Source organism: Daktulosphaira vitifoliae, unplaced genomic scaffold, assembly GCF_025091365.1.
Source record: "Daktulosphaira vitifoliae isolate Bord-2020 unplaced genomic scaffold, ASM2509136v1 Scaffold_4, whole genome shotgun sequence".
NCBI classification, from domain to species: Eukaryota; Metazoa; Arthropoda; class Insecta; order Hemiptera; family Phylloxeridae; genus Daktulosphaira; species Daktulosphaira vitifoliae.
The window spans coordinates 2896853-2922582 of record NW_026099575.1 but is presented as its reverse complement, the minus strand read 5'-3'; the positions used below and the strand labels follow the sequence as shown (position 1 = coordinate 2922582).

The window sequence follows — 25730 nt, the reverse complement described above, 5'->3', positions numbered from 1 at the left end:
CCCCCCCCCCAAAAAAAAAATAAAATAGCGAATACGTATTTTGAGAACAATGATACATTATCAACGCTTAAAACATACTGACACCCTGACCCAAAAACATCTCTTGTAACCCTTAGTGACTATCACTAAGTAATATTATCATATTTTACCAGTTTACACAAGTTTAATAATAAATTTTTCAGTGGGCCAAGATCACTATTAATTAAATTGTTCTTAATTTTAAACATTTCTAATACCTTCCTTATATTAATTTCTTTGTAATTATTTACATTTTCAATGAATTTTATGGTCTTAATGGAGTGATTATGTGTCAATAAATTTTAAGCCACTATAGATTTCTCAACTTCATGATTTTTAATGTTTCTTGAGTGTTCTTTATACCTGACCCTTATATTTCTTTTTGTTTATTCTACGTAACATTTATTGTAACTTTCACATTCTATTTTATAAATGTCCTATATTTCCCTTCTTCTATTTATGTGTAGGGATACCAAATAAAACTCCTAAATTATTACTGTTACATGTTTCTAAATAATACCAAATTCCTTAAAAATTCTAGGCTGTCCATTGGAGATACCGGGATAATATAAATGGAGTGATCTAATTACTTTTTGTTTAGCCACGCTAGTCAGTGTATTAGCTGCCCTTCTATAAAGATAGAACATTTTTGTGTTCAGACTAATTTAGAAATTACGTTTTCGTTATACTCATTTAATCTAGCTATTTCTGTTATAACCCCCAGTTCTTTATCAAAATCTATTTTAATAATCGGAATTTGAACTAATCTGTAAATCATACTATTAAAAGCTGCTATTTTGTGTTTTGTGTAACTGAAATTGACCAATACATAACATTGTTAAATGAATAATCTCATTTAGAGTATCAAAAATGATTCAAGATGGTGTCTATAAAGAAATTAAAAAGAATCCATTAAGTAAAATGATAAGGGAGCCTACAAATATTTTAATAACGGTTTTTTATTTTTTTTTTCCCCTATAATTACTGTCCCCTCGGTTAGAGCTATTGAATTGCAATATCAATCTTATTATCTGTCAACGTTATACAGAAATAAAACTTTATATCTTTTTAAAACATATAATGCTTTATGTCTATTGTATTTATTTTAGTTAGTTATTACCTTTAGTGTAAGTACAAAATAAGGTCAACGGCAGCTATATGGGGTAATTAAAATTAAATTAACTGAATAATTTTCGAGGAGAATATACATTCGGTAAATGGTTCCTAAAATATAATTTAACATAAATTTATGTTGTCTTTAAAATTTAAATATAACAATTATAAGATTAAATAATAAATGGCTTAATGTTTATTTCCTATATACAGAATATTTTTTCAGTAGGAAGGCTAAATTTTCTATAAACAGTGGTATTTAAGTAAAAAACCTGCATTTTATATATTCAGAATGTTCTTTAAGTATAACACATGCATTTTATATATAAAATGTTCTTAAGTACAAAATCTGTATTTTACATGTACAGAATATTCATCAAGTTAAAAACGTTATTTTCAATATGGAGAGTTATATTTAATTATGGAAGCCATTATTAAAAAGAATGAGTGTTCTTTAAGAACAAAACTTTTATTATCTATGTACAGTATTATTTAAATACGTAGGCTATATTTTCTATACTCATAATTTTTTACATAAAAATTCTTATAATTTTTTTAAAATGTAGTGAAGAATAAGCAAATTCATTAATTTACGTCTATGATTTTGATGAAAATTTAAAATAAAATTTTGTTTCTCAGATTAAAAAAAAATATATTTAACAGTTATAGTACAAAATTTGTTGGTAAAATTTTAATTACCATTTTTATATTTTAAAATCAATAAAATTCACACATATAATTGGCGAGTATGAGCTACATAAAATTGAAAATTTTATTCTGATGATTGTTAATATCTATAAACGTAAAAAATTTAATTATCACTAGTATTTAAGATTATAACTTTAGTTTAACTATAAATGTAATTTGGCCTCTAAAGTTGCACCCTAGTTATCAATTAACATAAAACAATTTTCGACACACATTGTCAATTATTAGAAACTAAAAATAGTTTACAATTAAAAATATATACATAACCTACATTTTTACTCAGGTTTATGTAATAGCACATAATCTTGATTTGGTTTTTTTGGGTTTGTTGACAGACATTGTCGTAGGTTGACCCATAAGGCGTCGCTGCTGCAATAATCTATGCACAACTATTCTATAAGTTGCAACGATATTGCTCCTGGATCCTCGTGGACCATGTTCATCTAGCATAACTTTGCTTATACCGAGGGCTTCTAGAGCTCTTCTTGCATTTAACTCAATATCTGTTACATCCACACTACTTGTTGACGGAAAAGCACACCAATGACCATAAACTGCATTGTTATTAAATCGATTCTGGTAGGCTGATGCTTCCTTTAACCATTCTGATTTAAGCACTTGGTCAATTCTTAACCGATCACTAGACGACGTGTTCAACATAGAAACTGAAAATAAAAATCTGTTAATATAATAATATAAACTAATTAAATTATTTCTCATCAGTAAAATTGACATCTGTGATTTTTATTAAATAAAATACATTTTCATTTAAAAATTAAATCACTTATTAAAAAAACTATTAGTGCAAATTTAAATTGTAAAAAAATTTAATTAATTATTGATGCATACTAACTACTTATTAAAGTTTTAATTCCTAAAATAAAATAATCGTCAAATTCATCACGAGAAAAAAACGAAAACTCGATTTTGCATAGCTAATTTTTGGTCTGATTAATAGAATTATTTTTCGTTGAAATTTAAACACTAAATTTCTAGTTGGGACAAGTATAGATGATATCTGACAGTGATTAAAATCACTATCATAAGAAATCTTTCGATACAAATTTGTAGATAGTGTTTAATTTTAAGAAATTGGTGGATTATTCCAAAAGCAATATTAGCTCCTCTTTTTTCATTATTCCTAATTAGTAATTCTATGATTTATAAGTATAATATATGATTAATTATCTAATAAATCAATATAGTATGAAATTGGTATTTAATAATTTAACATTTTAATTTTTACAAATTATAAAGTATTTGTTACTTTTAATGATATGTGGATAATATGATAAAATTACATGTGGATCATAAGATATATAAGTTGTCAGTTAATTTTGTTCCATTCTGTTTATCAATATCTAAGAACTTGAAAAAACTATATCTATTTTTTCATCAATTTTCGGACATTGAACCATTAAATAATATTATTAATCTATTGATACCAGTACCACAAAAAAATAGACATCAGTTTTATGTTCTAAGCACCAATTTTAAAACAATAATAATAATAGAATTAATAGTTTTAATGATATATATCATAAGTAATTACTAACAAATTATAATAGACGACAGACATAAAGAAAATACGAGTTTAAATTTTAATTTATAAATCCAAAAATTATATTTTTTTTATATCATATGTAACGCATCACTCAGTGATTTTATATCAATATCCGTTTTGATAAATTAAAAACAAAACTTAAATACTTGCCTATTAAATTTTCTAATGGCTGAGTCATCCAGGTAGGAGTGATTATCTTTCCAGACAGAATGGACTGTCTGAGGCTGGCCATGCTCTCTCCAAGAAATGGCATGGTAGCCGTCGTCATAAAAAAAAGAAGTACTCCCAGTGACCATACATCTACTGGACGACCAACATAACGTTGATCTAGGAACAATTCTGGTGCCGCGTACGGCGGAGATCCACAAAACGTTTCCAGTTTTTCATCACCTTTCAATGATAAAAATATATTTTTATTATTTATAAAATAACAAATAAAATGAGTTGACATTTGAAACAATGTCATCGAATAAAAAGTTTATTTAAACAAAAATATGCGGTTGGCATATAAAAAATACATACATTACAAAATGATAAAAAAAAAAATTATCATAACAGTATTAATAAAATTCTTTTAAAAGATTCCTACGTTTAATAATATAATACTGTTTTTCAATACAATACCACGTAAACAATAACTACGTGTTAAAAAAATACAACTAATTAATGTTAAGTATTTGATATTTTTCAAACCATTTTAAGTTTGACGTATATGTAGGTAATATATCATATATATATATTACACTCAAACATGTCATTTAAAGTATATATTGGAAAATACTCGTTCTTAATTTAAGCGCCATTATGACGTATTTAAAGTAATGAAACGCAAAAACTGGTTTTTTTAAGTTGAATGTTATATAATGCAATATTGCACATTAAACACGTCAAAGGACACAAATGTAAACTGTGAATTAATAAGGATTTCCTGTAGTATCCAAACCTACATCCCGTCTATGTATGTTATTAAATATTATATTCCACATCTTTTTAACTAGTGAATATTTGACTTTTGAATTAACTTAATATAGTAGAATATGCTAGCCTTCAACACAATTATGTCTAATCTTGTTTTGTTAATTCATTTATTAGTAAAAATATACATACTTGAAACTTTTATACTGAAACCAAAGTCTCCTAGTTTGGCGACCCCTCTGGAACTTAAAAAAACATTTTCTGCTTTAATATCTCTGTGAACAATGCTTCGATCATGCTAGAAAATAAATATCAAAGATATTATTTTATGTTTACATTTAAAAATATTCCTTAATAATCAGTGGTCTCGAACTAAGTGAAAATTTTGTTTAGAAACAAATACGTTTCGATTTTTGATTGAGCTTATATATAAAAAATACTTTTAGGAGTAGTTTGTTGTTTCAGATATATTTTTTAGCGAATGGTTAAACAATATATTTTTTTTCTAGAACAAAACATACACATTTAGTACGTTATTTTTAAATATTTCTAGAACAAAAACTAAAACTTTTCTCTGTTTAAGACCCTTGTTAGTAATTAATAACAAAAAGTTACTAAGTGTTGGACAGCTAGCACAAGCTGTGCAAAAATGGTTTTAGCTTCAGATTCATGCATCTTCCCTTCAGTAATCAACTTCTTAAACAACTCGCCGGCAGCTGCATGTTCCATAACTAAGTAGTATTTGGTATATGTTTCGATTACTTCGAATAATCTATATGAAAAGAATAGTAAAATTAACTTGTTATGATATAATTACCAATCATCAATTTCTTATGTAATTAATCAGGAAGCAAACCAATAAAAAAATTATTCCCCATTGTGTTCATAATATATGTACTGTGATAATTAGATTTTAAATAATAAAAATCTGTTTTACCGAATTATATTTTGATGATGAATTGATTCCATGACGGAAATTTCGCGAGATAACATTTTCTTCGCTTTCGCTGTCAATTTGGTTTTGTCCAGAATTTTTATTGCTACTCGTTCTGTAAAAAAAAAAAAAACACAATGCTATTTACCTATTTGTATGTACTATTTTTTGTAGTACTTTTTTTTATGTTAATTTTATCTATAAAAACGGCGAAATAGATTGTATTAAAATATTAAATAGACTTATCTAAATTGAATCTGATCAATGGCATCAATATTTGCCATAATGTTTTTAACTATAAGGTATAAAAGTAATCTTTAATTTATTTGGATTAAATAAATCTTCTTTGAATGTAGTGGCTTTAATTCTTTTATCAAATCGTATTAAGAAAACTGTTAAGTGTTATAATAATAAATATGATATTTAAGGTTGTTTTTTTGTCAAGGATATAAAAATCATATGATAAATAGACACTAATAACTATTAAAGATTTTATTTGACCTTTGGTTAACTCGTGAAATCCGGTTTTTACTTGTGAAAAATTTCCTTTGCCTAGTTCGCCGCTCAGTTTGTACAATCCTATTCTTTTTCCTATCGCCGAGTCCGAAAGCCATTTTCTATCGTTTTCTAAGTTGTCGATTGCTTTTCGGTAGGCTAAAAAAGTTTCCACACAGTTAACTCGATAATCTATAAATCTCTGTGATAAATAAATGTAATGTATGCAATTTATTCAAACCTGTTACTTTCACTGGAGAAGCCTTTTCGTCAGGAGACTCACACAGGGTCATCGTTTTATCGTCATCGCGTGTTCTCTGTAATGAAATTAGAACATTTTTAAATAAAATATAAATTAATCAAAACCACCTATATTTATGCAAAATCGTTACACGTATTGTAATAATTGGCCAGTGGGAGAAGCTAGATAAAAAGATTCTTGATTTGTATCTTTTATTTAAACAACAGTTGTACCGAGTCACGATAAAATGAAGAATTTTTATTCTCGGATATAAATTTTATACATATATTGTCATTCAGTTATTAATTAAATTATAAGCAAATTGACAATGGATAGACCGTTTCCATTAAAAACCTAATTGATGAATTACAGTTTAAAAAACAATCAAATAAAAATTTATCTAATGTAAGTTTTTATTCTATGTGAATTCAAAATAGCAAATTCAACTAAGTCCCGAGAAAGTGTAAGTGTACAACAAATGATCACTATACTAATAATATCCGCGTCGAAATAGTTTATAATAGTTTTCACTTTTATTAGATGAAAACGCTGTTAAGTAACAGCAAACATAATGAAATTATAAAACAATTTCCTCGCCATAAAGATTCGGAAATAAAACCTATATAATAACATCAAAAGTGCATTTTTGCAGGAAATTGAAAAAGAATATACACGAATTCAAATTATCACAAGATATACATAAAATTAAATCTAATAAAAATAAATAACTTTCCAACAAAAAATAAAATTAAAAATTTTTTTTTTACATTTTTAATAATTGAGATTAAAGATTTTCAAAGCAAAAAATTGTTTTCATTTTTTTATATTATTTTATAACAATCGTTTACCTAATTTACTAGTTAAAATTGTACAATAGCCGATCACTTATTTTACAGACTAAACTAATGTATGCTAATGTATTTAAACGCATATTTTATGAATTAAATTGAATTCAGTCACGTTGAAATAATAAAATCATGTATAATTACTAGGTATACTTTTGTAAAACTCTATTTATTGCTATATTTTACTAAGAAGTAAAAAGTCTATAAAATCGAAAATTTTAGTTAATTAATAATACTATTATATTTTCCATTGTGACTAGTTGCTTCAATATTTCAATAGACTTAAATAAACAAAAGTTTCAAAAAAACTTTACAGTTAATTTTAATTAAAAATGACAATTATGGTTCGATATCAACAATTTGAGTTTGTTAAAATAATAAGTTTTATTCTTCTAAATAATAATTGTCACAGTTAAATGACATTATTTAGTATTACGAACCTTTAAATGCTGTTTTGAAAAACGGTTAGTATAAATCAAATAATTCGATGTCCAAACTCTGTTGAATCCGTAAAATAAAAACTCTTATCAATTAGGAGTTTATCGAGTTTTGTTGTGGTTCTTTTAAATTATGAATGTTATCAAATCAGAAGTTAATATTGTGACATTATAAAATAGAACATACAATTGTATAAATTAAATTCAAAGTCGAAAAAATACATAAGAATTAATCATCGTGTAATGTTTATTAATTACTAACAGATAATATAATTTATATTTCATATAATTTAAATCATAAATAAATATTAAAAAAAATAATTTACCAAAAAATTACTCTATAATATTATATTTTATGATATAGAAATTATTGAAAAAAATTTAACTATCATATTAAACAATTATTTATGTGTATAGAATGAACACACTTAGTTATTGCCCGTTACTATTTTTATTTTATTTTTTAGTTTTTGACACCAATGATCATTATTAATTTGATTTAAATAATGCAATATAAATTATCTTTTACTAAATAATTAAAAAATGTTTTAGATTCTACATCTCGCTATGTAATAAAAATAACAAATTATCTATTTTGAACAAAAAATTAATAGGTTTTAAGATCTGTCAATAACCAAGATTTTTTATTATATTTAGAAAGAAAACTTATTTGATCAAATAAGATATATTTATAGTTTTTAATTATAGTTCTGGAAGAAATATAGTGTTATTTTCCTAAGGTGTCAATAACTGTATGGTATTTTATGTTCTTGTAATTTGTGTTACAAAATGTAGACTGTAAAAATAAAAAAAATTCTTAAAAAATTATTGCGCAAGATTACATTTTATTTATCCAAATCATGAAAATGATAGTACATATGCATTAGAAAAACAAATAAATATTAGAGATCATGATGTTTTTACGTACATTATTTTCCCAGGCATACAACGTCATGACTAATATATTTTTATTCTAATTGTTCGCCAATAAGTGTTTTTTAGTCTTGGTCAAGGCGTTTAATAGATTTTACTTAATCAATATAACTAAATAAAAATTAATGAAAAATCATCATAAATTAAAAGTTGTATCACATACTTTACATTATATTTTCTAAACCTGTACTGTGATATGTTTAAAATAAAAAATTGATCAATTAAACAACAACAGTTTTCAATTTTTTTGTAAATTAAAGTTTGATGAATTTTAAGTTATTATAAATATTGTTTTAATTTGTAGAAACTTTATTGTCAGTATGACATAAATTCCTGAGAAAATTTAACTTTTATCCAATTAGGTTCATAAAATAATATAAAGAGTAATAAATATATTACCTCATAAAAAAAAATTAGATTAGTTAATCTTTTTTCTATTACTTACATTAGGTTTTCTCCAACATCCTTTAGGCATTTTTTATAACTTTAAATTTTTACATATAATAAATAAAAATATATGATCAGTGCTGAATAATTTTCACTGAATAATTTTTTTCATTATGTAAAATTGAAATATTAGGTCAACATGGTAGACACTTCCATTGAACAATGTAATCGTTGTGTATGTATTACATTAAAATAGTACACATTCAATCATTTGTACTATTTTGATGTACTTCGAACATTAGGCTTTTTTATAGAGGGAGGGAGGAAAATAGTTATTAAGCCTTAATTTGATCAAAAGCCAATGTTTAGTACAAGTACTACGGGTCCTGTCTTATCTAAGAGCAGCGTAGGTTACACTCGTGGGGATATCAACGACAAATCAAATCGACCGTTGATTCATTGTTTTAATCAGATTTAAGTTTTAAAAGCACCACGATCGCTTTAGCTATCTTTAGTAAATAAAAAATCTGTTACTTTCTGTTAACACTTTATTTCCTTCGAATATTGTACGCCAATGAAATTAGACATTTAAAAAATTAGCTTTTCGTTTTAAAATAACAAACGTAAAACCAAAAAGTTAAACAACATTTTTTTTGTATTTTAATCGATAGTAATTTATACTATTTAATTTCAATTGTAAATGATATCGACTTATCTCTTGAAACTTATACTTAGTAATGACTATATAAAATAGACACGGACGAGAGGATGATGGTTCTGAAAACAATTCAATATTAATAGCACTTAATCTTCAAAAATAAAATGGTACAAATTAAATTTCACTGTTTATACAGTATACTCTAACCTCACGAAAAGCTCGTTCTAATATGAAAAAAGCGGTTTAAATATTTTTTTCCAATGCATCGCTGGATGCAATCATTGTCAATAAAAAAAAACACAACATTTATCGCCATTTGTATAATAAATATCTAGAATTAAAAAAAAAAATTCAATATTATATAGCTATAGTACTGTTGGATATTCAATGGTCGAATGTGTTGTCTAGAAATTGCATTGTGATTATTTAGGCTATCGTTGTGCTACATCGAGTTGTTGTCGGTCTTCTCTCTATGTCTGCACTGTCGCCGCCATCTTAGCGCATTTTCAGCTACAAGCTCTATGGCGCTTGCCAGCCAGTAGTTTTGTATTCGTTTTGCTGTAAAAGTAAAATATCACTTTTGCGATTGTCACACCTTTGTACGCTCAGTAAATCGCCGTTGGGTCTATATATTTTCTGATATACATCACAGTACCATTTACAGCATATTGTACACGTTGGTTAGCTACTTGCATTCGACTTCAATTGATTCTTTTAATATTCAACATTATCATCAGCCGTTTTAATTAGCCGATAAGTATAATGCTTGTTCATGTTCTTTTAAGACTTACTCACATTTATAATTTATTATTTGTTTATAGCACCTATGTGGCATTAGAATTAAGTGTCCCCCTATCCACATCGGTGTATATAAGATTTTATGATTAATGTATAATACGTTTAATTGTTATAATTATATATTGTAAAATTCATTCATACAGTCCACTCACCTTATTCCTTTTCCTCGACTTTGCCTGACTTAAGACAAAATAAAACAAAAAACGTTAACGAACCGAGTAAATACCATCGGCGCTGCGTTTTACAAAATTATAGCCATAATAGAAGAACATTTTAAACCTTATTTGAATAATGATTCACCGAAGCACATATATGATTGTTTTGCTAAAAAACTGATCAAGTAAATCAATGCGATAAACGTAAGGCACTTAAAAAAATTGGATCAAATATTATTAATAAAAAAAAAAACCTTTAAAAAACTATTGATTTTCTTTTGATTTATTTAATTTATTATTAACATTAATGAGGGTTGAATAAAATATAACATACTAATATGGACTTAATATAATTAAAACAACGAAACCCAGCACAGTGTAGATGAGGCATAGTTGAGACAAGTATAGATGATATCGGACAGTTATTAAATTCACTATAATAAAAAACCCATTGATGCAAATCCGTAAATAGTATTTCATTTTTAAAAATAATTGTTGGGTGTTGGTAAAAGCAAAAAAACTCCTATTTCCTCAATTTTTTGTAATATGGCGATTAAAAAGTGATACTTAACTAAAATTTAACCATAAATAATAGAAAAAAAAATGAAATAGAAAATTATAACAACACAAATATATTTTATATATAAAAGATAAAGTTTCGGGAAATTTTTTTTTAGCTTATGTTTAATACTAGAAGTATTACTAGAACGTTTCCAAAAGTTATGTTGAAAAGATTAACTTTTCATGCTAAAGTTGCTATTTTGAATCCTCTCCTGTGAGCAATTAAAGGGTTAGATTTTCAAAAAAATGTATATAATAGTTAATTACAAAAAAAAATTTGTTGCAATTTATCAGTTTTTAAAAATGTTATGATAGTTTTAACTAAAAAAAGTTTTAAGCATGTTAAAATTCATTAGTTTTTAAAATTGTACTTTTTTGAGGGATATTCTCCATGTGCGGATAACGAGGGAAACTTTTTTCAATTTTTGAGAGTAATGTCCTTAACTAGATACAATTTGTGATCTTATAACATATCGTTAAAAAAAATGGTACCAAATAAAAAAAAAATAATAATTAACACATAATGATTATAATAAACTTTCTCAGCTTAACAACGAAGCTAAAATATGTATAGCTGAAAAATTAAAAGGCGATGTAGTTGCTACTCAACTTTATCAAGGAAGTGTAGTATAATAAAAATCTGATTAAGTATGGATAAATACATTTTTTTATTAAAAATAAATATATTTTATCATTAATATACAATTAAGAATATTCAAATTATTGAAAAATTTAAGTAAATAAAACAAATTATTTATTTTATGCAAAATTGAAATATTTAATATCCAGGTAAAATTACTTAAAATACCATTTAAATATCCTTACTAAATCTTTTGATATTCATGATTCTTACATATTCCAAATGTTTATCAAAGAAAAACCCCAAATAGAAGTAGATGAAAACTTCAAATAAACAATTAACTATTTATGAAGGCCTCTGCATTAAAGTTTGAAAACACAGTAATAAAAAAGAATTTCATCAGGGGTATGAAAAGTAACCGTGTAAACAAAATTTATTTCTACGCCTTAAATAATAAATTAATGCTGTTTAGAAAATCCCTGGGCTAAGTACTCTGTAAACTAGGTCAAAGAAGCCAAATGGTTCATCAATATACATAATCATGATTTAAATAAAATTTTTAAATATGCACAATAATAATATTCAGTTAATTAAACATAAATAAAAGAAACATGATTTAGATATGCATGTATCATATAAACAGCAATGCCTTTAATACAACAAGTAATTTATAATCTAGTGTTTGAAAATTATACTTAAATGATTCTATTTTCATTAAATATATTTTCTTACATGCTTTTAGTGTTCGTTGATTTTTAAAATCGTTGAAACAAAATAACATTTCTAGTTTATTTATCATTTTATAATATTAGCTGTGACATGACGAGTAGTCAACAGGACTAGACAATATGTTTGTCGTTTTCCAGTATGAAAACCTAATCCATTTTTATACCACATTTGTGGTATAAAAATAAAACAATTATATATAAAAAATCGATGGTTTTATTTAGTTATAGTCACAGCGATTTTATGAGGAATTAAAAAAGAAGAATGCTTTTAATTTTAAATAATGAATTTGCTATATAACTATAGTTTTTGATAAATATCGTTTATACAATTTCTAATAAAGCACCAACCTTAAAATGATTTATTATTAAAAATAGGTTATGATATTTGTTGAAAATATTTCTCTTTTATAGACGCTGCATAAATTCAGATATAAAATGAATTTATATGTATGTGGTTTGCATTTGACTTAACGAGGGAAATTACAGTGAGCTTTTTTTTATTAATAAATTTAAGTGAAAAATGTGTTTTAGCTCATTTCTATATTCAACTTATTTTATTTCAAATAATAATACAATTGTATACATTAACAACACTAAGGTCACAAAGCTCTTTTCCATGTAAACGAATGCGTGACTTCTTGCGATGACCCTTCCCAAATAGTGATTTAAGTCTTTTATGTTGGTTGTTTATCCATATTAAACAATCTAAAATGATTATACCATGTTATTAGTCGTTGTACGATTAGGTCAGACCTTCATTATACGCGCTTAATATCAGCTATGTACTTTTATTATACTTTAAAGGTGCTCGTTTATAACCTAGGGACCTTATAATAAAAGTTGGATACTATATCAAGTAAAATAAAACCGCCTAGCTGTTTTCGTGACAGCTCAGGACATCATATTTCTTAGAAACACTCTATTACATTTTTCGAACAACCCATTTTAGAGGATACTCTAGCATTCCCATTAAAGGCTAATCGGTATAATTTTAACGTTAGAATAGTGTCTTACTACTAAATTATTAAAACACTACATAATTTAATTGTGTGTTTATATATTATGATAAATATATATCATATGCTCAATATGAATATTTTACTTATATTATAAGTAAAATATTCGATAAGTTAAAAGTCCAAATTTAAAGCCAATCGTGTTTTGAATTTTATTTTATCTCAGACGAATTATCTTCTAAGATAGTTAAATAATCACTCACAATAAAAAATTAATCATCATCATGCTATTGCCTAATTTGGCATTTAGCCAGTTGGAATAAATAAAAGGTACTTGTAGGATTGCAGTAACAAAGTCAAATATTTTATAAAAATATCTTTGAGTAAATGAGTTTGGGTTAGCATAATTATAAAGTATTAACAACATTCATCACGTATATATAATTTTTTATTAATTATAAATTATAATTAATATATAAGCATATTATAATAAATTTGAATAATATTACTATGTAGATGTATATAGTTCATAAACTAGGGCGCAACTAGAAATTTTGTTCAGGGAGGTGGATTTTTTATTTTTTTTTACAAAGGAAGGTACCCTAAAATAATTCGATAATCAAAATGAAAAGTCTTACACGAATATAGTACAACAATCTCTTTTATTTCAGAGAGGGGATATAAATCTCGAATTCACCTTGATTACTCTATTATTCATAAATTCTTGTAATGGATTAATTTTAATTTTAATGCTTTAATCAAAAATGTTAATAGGTCTATTGAGTTATTTAACAAATAACATGAATAATACATCATCATGAACAATAAATAACCATCTATGCATTCTTTTACATTAAGTTTTATATTTAAAAAATTACATTATAATAGTGTCATATTTAATAATACAAAAAAGATTTATAGTAATTTGTTTTTCGAATAATACAAATAGTGATTGTTTTGTGCTAAATATTTCCACTGTACAATACCAGCCGCTATTTCTAATTTACTGTTTGATTTTTTACATAAAAATGTTTGCGCAAAAAAGGAAAACATCACGTTGAAACATATTTCATTTTAAATTTGAAATAAGTTTTTTCATTGGACAAAATGTGTCAGAATTGCGGAGGCGGCCAAGTTTACTTATCGTTCATAAACTTTTACTTGAAATCGAGACGTGACCCTTTATTGTTGTGTATACATTCATTTTAAATTTAATTTACTTTCAATTTATACAGTTTCTATGAGAGCTATTGAAAATTATTCTGAAAAACATCAGCTTCTTTGGACAAATGTTTTCATCTTTAACAGCTATTTTAATAACACTGAATGAATAATTTTTGAATGAAATAACTATATAAAAATGTATCAAAACAAACTAATACTATTTTCTTATTTTGTCATTGAACTTTTTTAATTAATAACTCTTAATAATTAAGAGTTAATTAAATAATTAAATTATTTAATGAGTATAATTTCTAGTTTGTAATCTACAATCATGTTTTCAATAACATAACAATTTTTTTTTAAATAATTATTTAAAAAGAAACATAAAGGTGCAGTCAATAACTATCTCGTATAGCGTTCTGAATCAAAAGAATAAATTTACATCAAAAATCGTCTTCAGTTCATTAACCTCCATAATGCTAATAATTGTTTCAAAAATTTGTTGCAATTATTTAACAACTGTTTAATAACGTGGGATACTTTTCAAAGTGGTTTCCTATTGTATGCTCATGTCGTGGTGGCTCGAAAAAACAAAAATAGTTTAAAGGAAATCTTGGCACACGCCGCGACTTGTTAGTTGATTTTGTATCAACAACGTTAACGCCGAAAAATTTAACTTTTAAATCAATTGATAAAGCTACTTGATATTAAAACAGTAATGTTTTTTATTATCACTCATCCCGAGTTGTTACCAATTGTAATAAATTAACCGATTTGTCTTACAATCACGGTTATATAGACATATAATATATGTATCATATTATGATCGTCGGTGATCACGAGAACGATTCATTATCAGTTATTGATTAATATATTAATGAATAATCGAAGTACCGTTGAGTATTATCAATACTTGTTTTTGAATGTGTGTGAAATCGATTCGTCGCAAATTGAACAAATAACAAATAAATTGGACATGATGGCCACATGATGTATGTGAACTGCGTGGAATATCAACTAAGCGTAAAATGATTTAAATTAATAAAAAGGTATTAAAAAAAAAATTCAACTATTCATCACTACGTTACATATTCGATCCTTGGTAGTTGTCATTTTTACATTCTTATTTGTGAAGTCGCTTCACCCGATTGTGATTGAAAATAATTGTTACATCTATTACAACACGCGCGGCTGTCAAATTTTTTTGACCGACTGGTATCGCGAATAATAAATACTAAAAATGTAATAATTTGTATTCGTTCCTGAGAATTTCACTTGTAACGTTTAAATAGATTCGTCATCGTTATTATTATGAAATGATTATCAATCGTAATCGCCTACACTTTTTTACATGCAACAAACTAAATATTATTCGTATAATAGAGACCCAAAAATCTTTTGTCGTAATATTAAAAAAACAGATGAAAAACTTATTAGTTAGCTAAGTTCATTTTTATTTTCAATCAAGCTATTTTTAAATTATGCGCGTTTAACTAAAATGTAAATCATTATTATCACAATAGGCTCTATACCAACTTTTTGGGGTCGGCTCATACTTAACAATTTGACGGAATTCTATACCGGCTGTGGACCTGACGCAACTTCATTATGGCTGTTAATATGGGAGCAAAGTGTGTGTCACTGTTAAAGTTTACGTATGGTCACCCATCTGGGAGCCAACATCAAACAGCGCAGCTGAACATCAGCGCTATGACGGCGACTGAACGAAGCATTGCGCAACACCACGCCAAACTAAAATGTCCAACATTTAAAGCGTACTTGTGCTGTGTTGTTATTTTTGAAAACATGAGATTTTTTTAATCAAGTCATACTAACAACATTGCGCGATTATCTAATCTGAATTTATATACGCAATAAAAAAGGCAAATATTAGTGTACATATACATAAATGTATACACTTGTATATATCAGTGGATCAACGAGGGGGCAGACCCTCATGGATATAAAACTATAGTAGGGGGATTTAATCAAGACTAAATTGAGTAAAATTAAAATTATATTAAAAATATTATTAATTTAAAAAACTAAAAAATATTAAAAATATTAAACTCAAAGCCACAAAAAAATTAATGAAAAGTCGCGGATACGTATTTCGGAAACAATGTTACCATTATCAACGCTAAACACATACTTATTTTATTATAAGACTAAATTGAATAAATCTAACTTTTGCACAAGTTATTTTGCTGTAATTCATTTTTTAACAATTATTGTATTTTTGACTACAATAAAATCATATTTCCTATTATTTGTGTTTGATAATAAATAATAAACAATTTTTTTCAAAATAGCCATGTTTAGTGACTTTTTCGCAAAAAATGTTAGCGAATTGATAACAGTTTTAAGACAAGTATTTATTAAGTTACAACCATTTTAACACATTTAGTGAGTATGTAGCACGAATGAGTACAATCTTTTTGGCGTATATCTTCCGTCAGCTCTATATACAGGGTGTTCAATAAGTCAGGAAACGGGTATCTATTGTTCTCATTGTTACAAACAGTAACATATATACATGTACTATATGTACTGTATATATGTACTAATATACTTGTTATTCAATAAATACTTGTCCTAAAAATGTCTTTAACTCATTAAAAAAATTTTTATATGAAAAGGGTTAAAAATGGCATTGTGAAAATTTGAAAACAATTTTCTATTTCCTTTTTTTTAGTGATAAAAATAAAAAATGTGCTTTAAATATAAACTAAGATATAATAATTATTTTTTTAAATTTCAACAAAATGATACTTCGATCATGAGTTATAAAATATGCCAGTTGGATCTGTTCCACCGGTATATATAAAGGATTGTTTCACTATGATTCTCGCATAATCTTTGATATCATAAAATATATTATAATTTTTTCTTTTCAAAAGTTAATTGTATCTTATGTTCTACGGTTATAAAAAAAATCTTGGTCCTATCCTTTGCACTTAAAATTGTGTTCAGTTTATTTTTAAATAAAAACATATATGTTTAACCGATTTATATTTAAGAAAATCAGTGGTCATACATCTTTTAAATTAGTACTTCGTAAGTATAAACATTTTGATACTTAAACGGGAGTAGAGATGCGAGTGAAAAATATCTAATGACAAATATTGTCATGCCTTGCCTCCAGTATATATTTTACAGTGATGTTAACGTCCAAATTAATGGGTCAAATTTGTTATCGACCAGTCATTTTCTTAATTATATCATTTTATATTTTATAAGCTAGTTAAATATGTATGTTATTAAAAAATAAAGTTGATACCTATGTAAGATTAAGGGAAAATGTTAAGAATATTTAATAACTAAAAAATACAAAAAATAATTTTTTTAACAGAACACTAATTTTAAAAGAAATTGAGTGGCTAAAAAAATTACCGTATACGAAGGTATTTCTACAAACAGATAAATCATATACAAATTTTTCTCTAAGAATAGTAACTATATAAGTATTATATTCATAATATTCATAATATTACACTATATACATTATGTTACATACGAAAACCTATCTATGCAAACACACAAGCACAATAATTCGTATGTATATATATATATATATATATATAGTATAAATGTAATGTTCAAAAAAAAAATGAGACCTTTGACGTCTTCTTTTGTAACATAAAATTTTTTTTATAAACACAGCAGTTAACATAATTTAGCAAAACCTCGCTTCTGAAACGAATTGTGTAATTTATTTTTATATAAGTAATTGCTATTGATAATTCATAGCAAGATATTTTTTGATTACATCTAATACAAAACTAGTACTTATAACTAACCAGGCATCGTCAAAGATATAATATTTAGTAGCTTAATCTAATCAAATATGTGTTGATTATCATCTGCGTGTAAAAATATCTTACTAGTAGTTCACGATTAAATCTAATCAGAACATTTTTTAATAGACACTAAAATAATTTTTCATTGTAAAAACTTTTTTTTTGCATATTATTGAGTTTTTTTAATCAAATAATTTTTCTTATTAATGAAATAATAAGAGTCTTTACCAAAATAGATCGCCTTGCATAAGATCCAGGTTATTAAAATTTTGAAAAATTATTTATATTATTATTTAGTATAATTTTAATTTTAAATAATATTAGCTACAAATGATCAATTTGTATTATATAATCTTTACTTAGCACAGAATTTTATTTTTATGTTAAAATGTAAGAAAATTTTAATATAATACATTATGTTTATACATATTTTAATAACCTTTATACCATGTTTTGCAGCCATATTTTATATTCAAAAATACTGTTATATTGTCAAAATCAAAGCCCATCTTGTTTTATTACTTCATACGCATATTACTCGGAGTTGGCCTGAATTTAATTGTAGGTATTATATATTTTTCGAGCCCCTTTTACAACGTTCTCCTGTCATTTCCGTTATAATGTGTTTTATGGTAATTTCAATTTCAATTTTTAACAAACAAAAGACACAACAACGTTAGACCTGAACAGGGGCAGCGCATAAATTAATTTGGTAGTTTTTACTTAGATTTACAATTTTTGATTTAAATGAATAAAACACAAGAGATTATTTTTTGTTTATTTTACCTATATAAAGTACCTAATATATTGTTCATTAATAAAACTATTGAATTAAAATTCCATTAATTTTCTTGAATTAACTAAATAAAGTTCAAGGTCAAAGAAGTTTGATGATGACGATGATGAAATGTTAATTTTATGAAATACAAAATTAAAATACACTAGAATACAAAATTACAAGAAAAATATAATATTATTTTTAACGTGTATGTAGATAAAGTTTGCAGTAATCAATAGAACTCTATAATTAGTAAAATATAGTAAAATCATTGATGAATGAATGTTAATGTACATAAAAATTTACAAAGATAAATGTTACAGAAAATAAATGATGCAGCGAAATATAGAAGAAAAATTTAATTATTGTGAAGTTTCTCTGGTAATTGATTTATGAAATAATGTAGTAAATGAAAATAAAGATTTGTGTCTGTAAACTCAAACTAATCTATTTAAGTCTAAATAAAGATCAAGTACCTTAAAATATGACATGAATACCTAAATTAAAGCTTTGAATTAAAACATAAAAAATCTAGTAGTATTAACAACCTATTTAATGTATACTCTGATGTTAATAAAAAATTGTAATTATTTAACTAATAATTAGAAGGAATATAAATAACTAAATATTTATAAATAACTAAATATTCCATTGGATAAAATATAAAAAATGAATAAGGTTTGGTACAATGTCAATTAACTAGTCAACATTTGATTAATTATCCAATAAAATTATGACCTAGTCAAATTAATATCATTAAAAATCTGTATTTTAATTGTTCATTTTATTATACAATACGGTCGTATTGCACATTTAGTTGTTATTTTACGAAATAAATTACTTGGCCGACCCCAAGTAATTGGGATTAAGGTAAGAAAAAAGAAGAGTTGTTATTTTATGAAAGTTTTCGTTTTACTTTTTTATACTGGGTATTATTGCATTAAAAAAAATAAAAGTTAAGTTAGTTTAACGTTTTAACTAAATAACTAAATAAATAATTTTGGTTTTATTTTTTAACAAGTTAAGTTAGTTTTCAGTAATTGTAGTTAATAGACTATTTAATATAGGGCTCAAAAAAATAAAATTTTCCTGAAAAATTTTAAATAATAAAAAATAATTATGTATTGTAGCTACATGAAGGTCATACACTATCAATGTCTTGTACAGCAATAACAGAATTATGTTGTATTTAAGTTTTTGAGTAAAATATACAATAATAAAACATAATTTCCTTGTTGTAATTTTATGGTAAATAGATGGAATAGTTAGTAGTTCATTTTGAATAAAAAAATTCCATTTTATATGAACAGCAAACATTTATATTAGTATACTTAACGTAGATTAACAATTTATTATTAAAACCTAGAAACTTATAACTCAGCTTCATTTTTTTAGTCAAACTTAACATCACAAGTTATAAAAAATGATTAACTGTCTAGCCTGATTTTTAAATAAAAGAAGACTAATAGTTTGATTAACTATAGAGTAATATAATTTCATTAAATCATTTTTTGTTCAAACCCAAGATTATAGTAGTCACTACTTTACTATGGAAACAATAATATTTTAATAAGATGTCGTCTCTGGATGCTATTGGAATTTTATGAGCTGAACGACCTTCGTATTAGATTGCTGTAGCACTGTTGCCAAAGGATACTTTTATTTTTAAAGTCGTGTAAAACAAAATTGCCAAACATCTACTAATCGTGTACCATACAGCATTTTTGAAAAGTATTTTTAAAACAAAAATATATCCATTCTTAAACTTATGTTTAACTTAAAAGTTTGAGTACATTATACGTTTAAATTATTCTGAATGGAATTGTGTTCTCCGAAATGACATTATCAGAAGCCTTTTATATTACTGTTATTACAGCATATAAAATTCTACTGGGATCAATACTTTTATTCTTTTGTAGATATTATTGTTTTAAGTATATATGTACGTGTTACCATGTAACTAGTAAGTATGTACAATAAATAGTAAGTTACTCAGACACGAAAGCCTGTCAACAACGACAATGATAGTTATCATTTTCCAAAAAGTCGGAGAAATAAGGTAAAACATTAACCTCTCTTAATTGAGCCTCTATTGATGTTTTTTTCGCATCTAGATATTCTAAATCGCAAAGACTATGTAGTCTATTTTACCTTTGAGGGTTAAACAACAATGTTCTAGAAAGTAAGGTTATATTAAATGTACCGTAATCATATTTAAGTACTATACAAACTTTAAATTTCATGTCGTTTTGTGTTCTCATAGTGAGCTTTTTTCCACTCGTGCAGATAAAAATTAGTTTAGAGAATTAAGAGCATATAATTAGTGAGTCACTAATAGAGATACCTCTTAACTCTCACGTGTATAAGTACATCAATTTAAAGTTTTAACTGAAATTATTTTAATGTATATTTAAAGTCTTTTATAACAGTTTCAATAAGTTCAATGTTTAAATTGGATTAAAATCTTATTTATATTCAAACACAAACAAAAGAATTTTCAGTCTTAAAATAAAAGTTTGATTGACCATTGTAAAACTAAACTATAATTAGTATAAAAATTAAAACAATAAAAATTATATTAAAAGGATATAAGTAATAAAAAAATTATTTGATTGCCATAAAATTATATTAAATACAGAGTTTGAAATCTATATTCAAATATAACTAATACAAAAAATATTAGTCTAGAGTTTAATATTTTTTATAAACTAATATATATTGAATAATGTATCAAAACTTGTTTTCAAAACGAATTTTGAAAATCGTGGATATATATTTTGGCCTTTAAATATTTACCTTTAAATTTTTAAGCTATTAAATAATCCTTCCTTAAAATTCCAATAGAATTGGAATCATAAAAATTTAAGAAAATAGATCTATGAAATTAAAAATATTTTGAATTAAGCCAACAATTACTTACATGAATAAATTTATAAATTAACAAAATTTGAATAATTCGAGTTGTTTTCTAAAAAAAAAAAAACACTTTTTATTGCTGTTATATTAAGAGGTGTAAACATCGAGTTAATTTAAAATTAGCACTAGATATTTTATTTTGTGGCGTTTGGCCTTGCAGGCTGCAATGTTAAAAATAAATGAACAGGACGAAAAGAAAGGGAAATGTCGTATTTGCATTTATAAACTAATATTGTTGGATATTTTGTTTGGAAATTTAATGAAGGAGAATTATTTCATATCTTGAATTAAAAAACAAACGTGTATTAAATGTTATTTACTAATGAACGACTTTCACTTTTAATTTATAAATTGATTTTAGTATTCAAGTACATACTCAAATGATATTAATGTACAACTAATAAAAAGTATAAGACAAGTTTTACAAATATAAGATTCTCTGGATATAAAATATAATAATTTGCTTTTGTAATAAATTTATGCCCGCCAAAAATTTATCTTTCATTAATTAGTGTCGCCAAAAAAATATATAATGATTGCGCCATGTGTAATATTTCATCAATAATTATCAATACTAAATTTTGATTTTATACCAAAACAAAACTTTGAAAACTCAAATTAATCTCGATCTAATGCTACAAATAACATTGTAAAATTTGTTACAGAAATTAGTTTGAGAATTAAACTGAGATATTAGATCAATTTTTGATGCAAACTGCAATTTTAAATGAATAAATTAATTATTAAGAAGAAATATTTGTAAAGCCAAACAATTTTTTGGTTAATATTAACAAAACCGAAAATTAATTTGTACATGAAAATTTTTATTCAGAAACCAGTAAATATTGCTCATTGTAATCTTTTACGTATAAAACTTTAGAGTTAAGATAAAAAATTAAACGATCGCCCACTAATTTTTTATACGTCATACATATCTATTATTTTAAACCTTCAAAATTCAACATTTATATTTTAATTAAAAATTCTGAATACAGAAGAATAGGAAACTCTAGAAATAGCAGAAATATAAAATTTTTCTTGAAAACGAACTAGTTCAACATTAAGTTCCTTAAATAAAATATATACAAATTTAAGTTTAATTTCATCATACTAAACTTTTAAAATTAATGACCAAAAATTAAATAATCAAGAGATTAAATAACATTTTATAAAATAAAATTTACAATTTTTTTATGTGGGGTTTGTAAAATTTATCTAAAAAAAAATTAATACAGATTCATTGAGCTCAAAATCAAATGCATTGCATTCAAAATTCATATTTTTTATTCGAGAAAAATGCGATAACACTCATTAACATTTTTTTATAAAGCAGATATTGGTTGACAAGTATTAACCAATATTAGGAAACTGCTCCAAATTCATTTAAAAATTAATGAATTCGTATAAATGCATTCCATCCAACTTTGTTTTAATAATTGTGGCTATTTAATATTATTTTAATATAGTGGTACTAACCACGATATTTATAAGATTTTAGCATGTTAAAAAATCTTTGTTATCACGATAAGATTGGATTAACATTAACTATAAATTGAAGGTATTTATTTTTGTATAAACTTATATTGTAAAAGTCAAACAAATGAACTTTGCAAAAACGTTCACGTTCATAGAAATATAAACACGTTTATATAAGCGCATTCATGTGAATACTTTCTTCCCAGACACTAAATAATATTTTGAACTTAGGTATCCCTAAGTTGTAAAGACCAAAAAAAAATTTTCTCGTTACCCTCCAATTGATGTACCCAAGTTTCTTTTTATCTATTTATAAATATATGTTTATATATTTACATTATAGATTTTTTTTCTCGCTGTAATATTTTAACTACAATTACTAAAATCAAAACATATTACTATGTTTAAAGTAAAATACACATATTACATCGATGACATTGTAAACTCGCAATATTGAAAAACAGTAATTATTTATGCAATAATATAAGGAATTATTTCATTTTTCTTTACGTTTTTTTAAAAGATTAAAGAAATCTAGATGGGGGTTATAATATTATCACAAAAGATGGATACCAAAGCACCCCCTATTTACGCCTATAGATCTATTACATAGCATATTAGAAATATCTTAGAAAAATTTAGCAGACAAAAGGTCAAATTAAATAATCACTAAACTTAACAAAAAGTTTGTTTGAATTTATATTTTTTATCAAAAATTAATTATTCTAAATAAAGTAAACTTAAGTGGAATAAAGTTTCAATAATTAAACTTAACTATAAATAAGAAGTAATTTCAATTGAAGAGTTCAATTAAGTTACAGGTATTATATCAGATATCTCCAGTTTATTTTCAAAGAGTAATTTCAGATCCTATTTATTGTATTTGTTTATTAATAGTTATTGAGGTCTAACGATTGTTATTTTTGGTGGGCATTGATATCATAAAAATAGATCAATCTAAATTAGTTTAACACTTTTATTGTGTTTTAGTGACAATTTTACCTTATTTAAAGTTATAACTATACTTATTAGAGGTCTAGTGAAAACAAATAATTCATAGGCTCAATGAGCCAGACAGACACCGTTTTAAAATTCAATAAAAAATGATTGTATTATATATAAAAATTGTTCAATGAAATTTTATTTTATTTTTGAAAGACAAAATATTTATATCATTCTGTACCTATAAATTTATATGAAGAGGGGCTTTTTTATTCATTTATTTTTTAACATAATCCAAAAAAGTTCGACTTTTGAATATTCTAGATTAAGTCACACAAAATCAAATACAAACATTGTATCAATAAATCTGTGACAACAATATGTAAAAAGTATAATGTTTACTTACTAGTACTGTAGCGATGGTTTTATAGTATAAGTAGTAATGGTATTATTGTTAAACAGTCAAGTATTGTTTTTTTTCACAAGATTGAATAAAAGGTGAGAAATTGATTGGTTAACAACTATATTATTATTTGAGAATGTCAAATGTAAATAAAATAAAAACTTTTATAGTTCGTACACAGTAGTAAAACTATTATTACGACGCACTGGATGTTCGTGTTATTCGTTTGGCGACGAGCGAGCGTTTAAACAGGCGGGTAACGGCACCAGAACACCAGTTGGGAAACATTATATTGTTTACCGCGTGTATCAATAACAACCCACAGGGGGGGCGTAGATCTAAAGTGAAGAAATTGTTTATTGGTACAATTTTTAAATAAAATTATATCAATAAAAACTCCTAATCACAGTCGATCATCTCCTCTTCTGAAAACTCTTTATTCAGACAATGTATTTCATATAGACCAATTCCAAGATGGAGATTTAATTTATCAGAAAAAAATCAATTAAAAATAAATGACATATAAACATATAATTTATACAGAATTTCTTTTATTATAAAACAATATAATCAGAAATTATATAGTTAGAGCTTAACGTCTTTATGAACAATGGGTATACTGAAAGGAGATACAGAGAGATAGATTTTTCACAACAAAATATATTGCAAAGTAAAATAAAAATTTTTTGTTAGGAGGAATAGTAAAAAATTTTCTTTTGTATGTACGCCCAAAAACAAAATTTTCAAAACCTAATATTGTCAATCTTTATGTAAATATTCATCATTTAAAAAGCCCTTTTAAACAACGTTTATAGTTTTTTTTTAGTTTATGAGATCTGAATTAGAGATTTAATGAAAATATTGAACCTAAAAATAAAATTACTTTTTGCTCTTTAATGTATTTTATCTTATTTTTTATGAAGGACAATGGAAGTTTTTAGGTTATGTAATTTTTAGGCTTACCCATATGAATAATATACCCTTCTGGGGGGGGCTTATAGGTACATTGGCGTATTTGTCCATCTCAATCTAGTAAAAAACAGATTCAAACATTTTTACCTGCTTAGTCTGAATATTAGTATCCTTTTTTCAACAATGATGATCAAGTCAAAAACTTAAATAAGGAGACCTTCATTTTTATGGGAATTCTAATAAGCACTGTAAGGATGATTAGAAAGTATGCTAGACAGGAAAAAATGTTTTAGATTGATGTCTAGACTGATGT

At 25.0% G+C, this 25730-nt stretch overlaps 1 protein-coding gene across 4 annotated transcripts; it reads right to left on the bottom strand.

Annotated features, from left to right (window-relative positions):
- Positions 1–1777: 1777 nt before the first annotated feature.
- Positions 1778–24763, bottom strand: LOC126904156 (serine/threonine-protein kinase NIM1-like). Of its 4 annotated transcripts, none has more exons than XM_050682909.1 (9): positions 8199–8230; positions 7274–7331; positions 5989–6064; positions 5754–5906; positions 5256–5367; positions 4934–5090; positions 4511–4616; positions 3554–3793; positions 1778–2504 (listed from the first exon to the last, which is right to left on the bottom strand). In XM_050682909.1, the coding sequence occupies exons 1-9, from the start codon at positions 8213–8215 to the stop codon at positions 2125–2127; spliced, it is 1299 nt and encodes a 432-aa protein (XP_050538866.1). In that variant the 5' UTR covers positions 8216–8230; the 3' UTR covers positions 1778–2124. The 4 variants fall into 4 exon arrangements, with proteins under 4 accessions (XP_050538866.1, XP_050538867.1, XP_050538870.1 ...); XM_050682913.1 differs by lacking the exons at positions 7274–7331; positions 8199–8230 and adding exons at positions 21689–21736; positions 24509–24763 and having other exon boundaries at positions 1780–2504; XM_050682910.1 differs by lacking the exons at positions 7274–7331; positions 8199–8230 and adding an exon at positions 8649–8846 and having other exon boundaries at positions 1779–2504.
- Positions 24764–25730: the final 967 nt, after the last annotated feature.

Excerpts from the sequence above, each read along its gene's own strand:
- LOC126904156 (XM_050682909.1), bottom strand. Across the intron at positions 5,091-5,255 it reads CATCATCAAAATATAATTCG|ATTATTCGAAGTAATCGAAA; the intron begins GTAAAACAGATT and ends CTTTTCATATAG. Across the intron at positions 3,794-4,510 it reads TTTCAGTATAAAAGTTTCAA|GTGATGAAAAACTGGAAACG; the intron begins GTATGTATATTT and ends TATCATTGAAAG.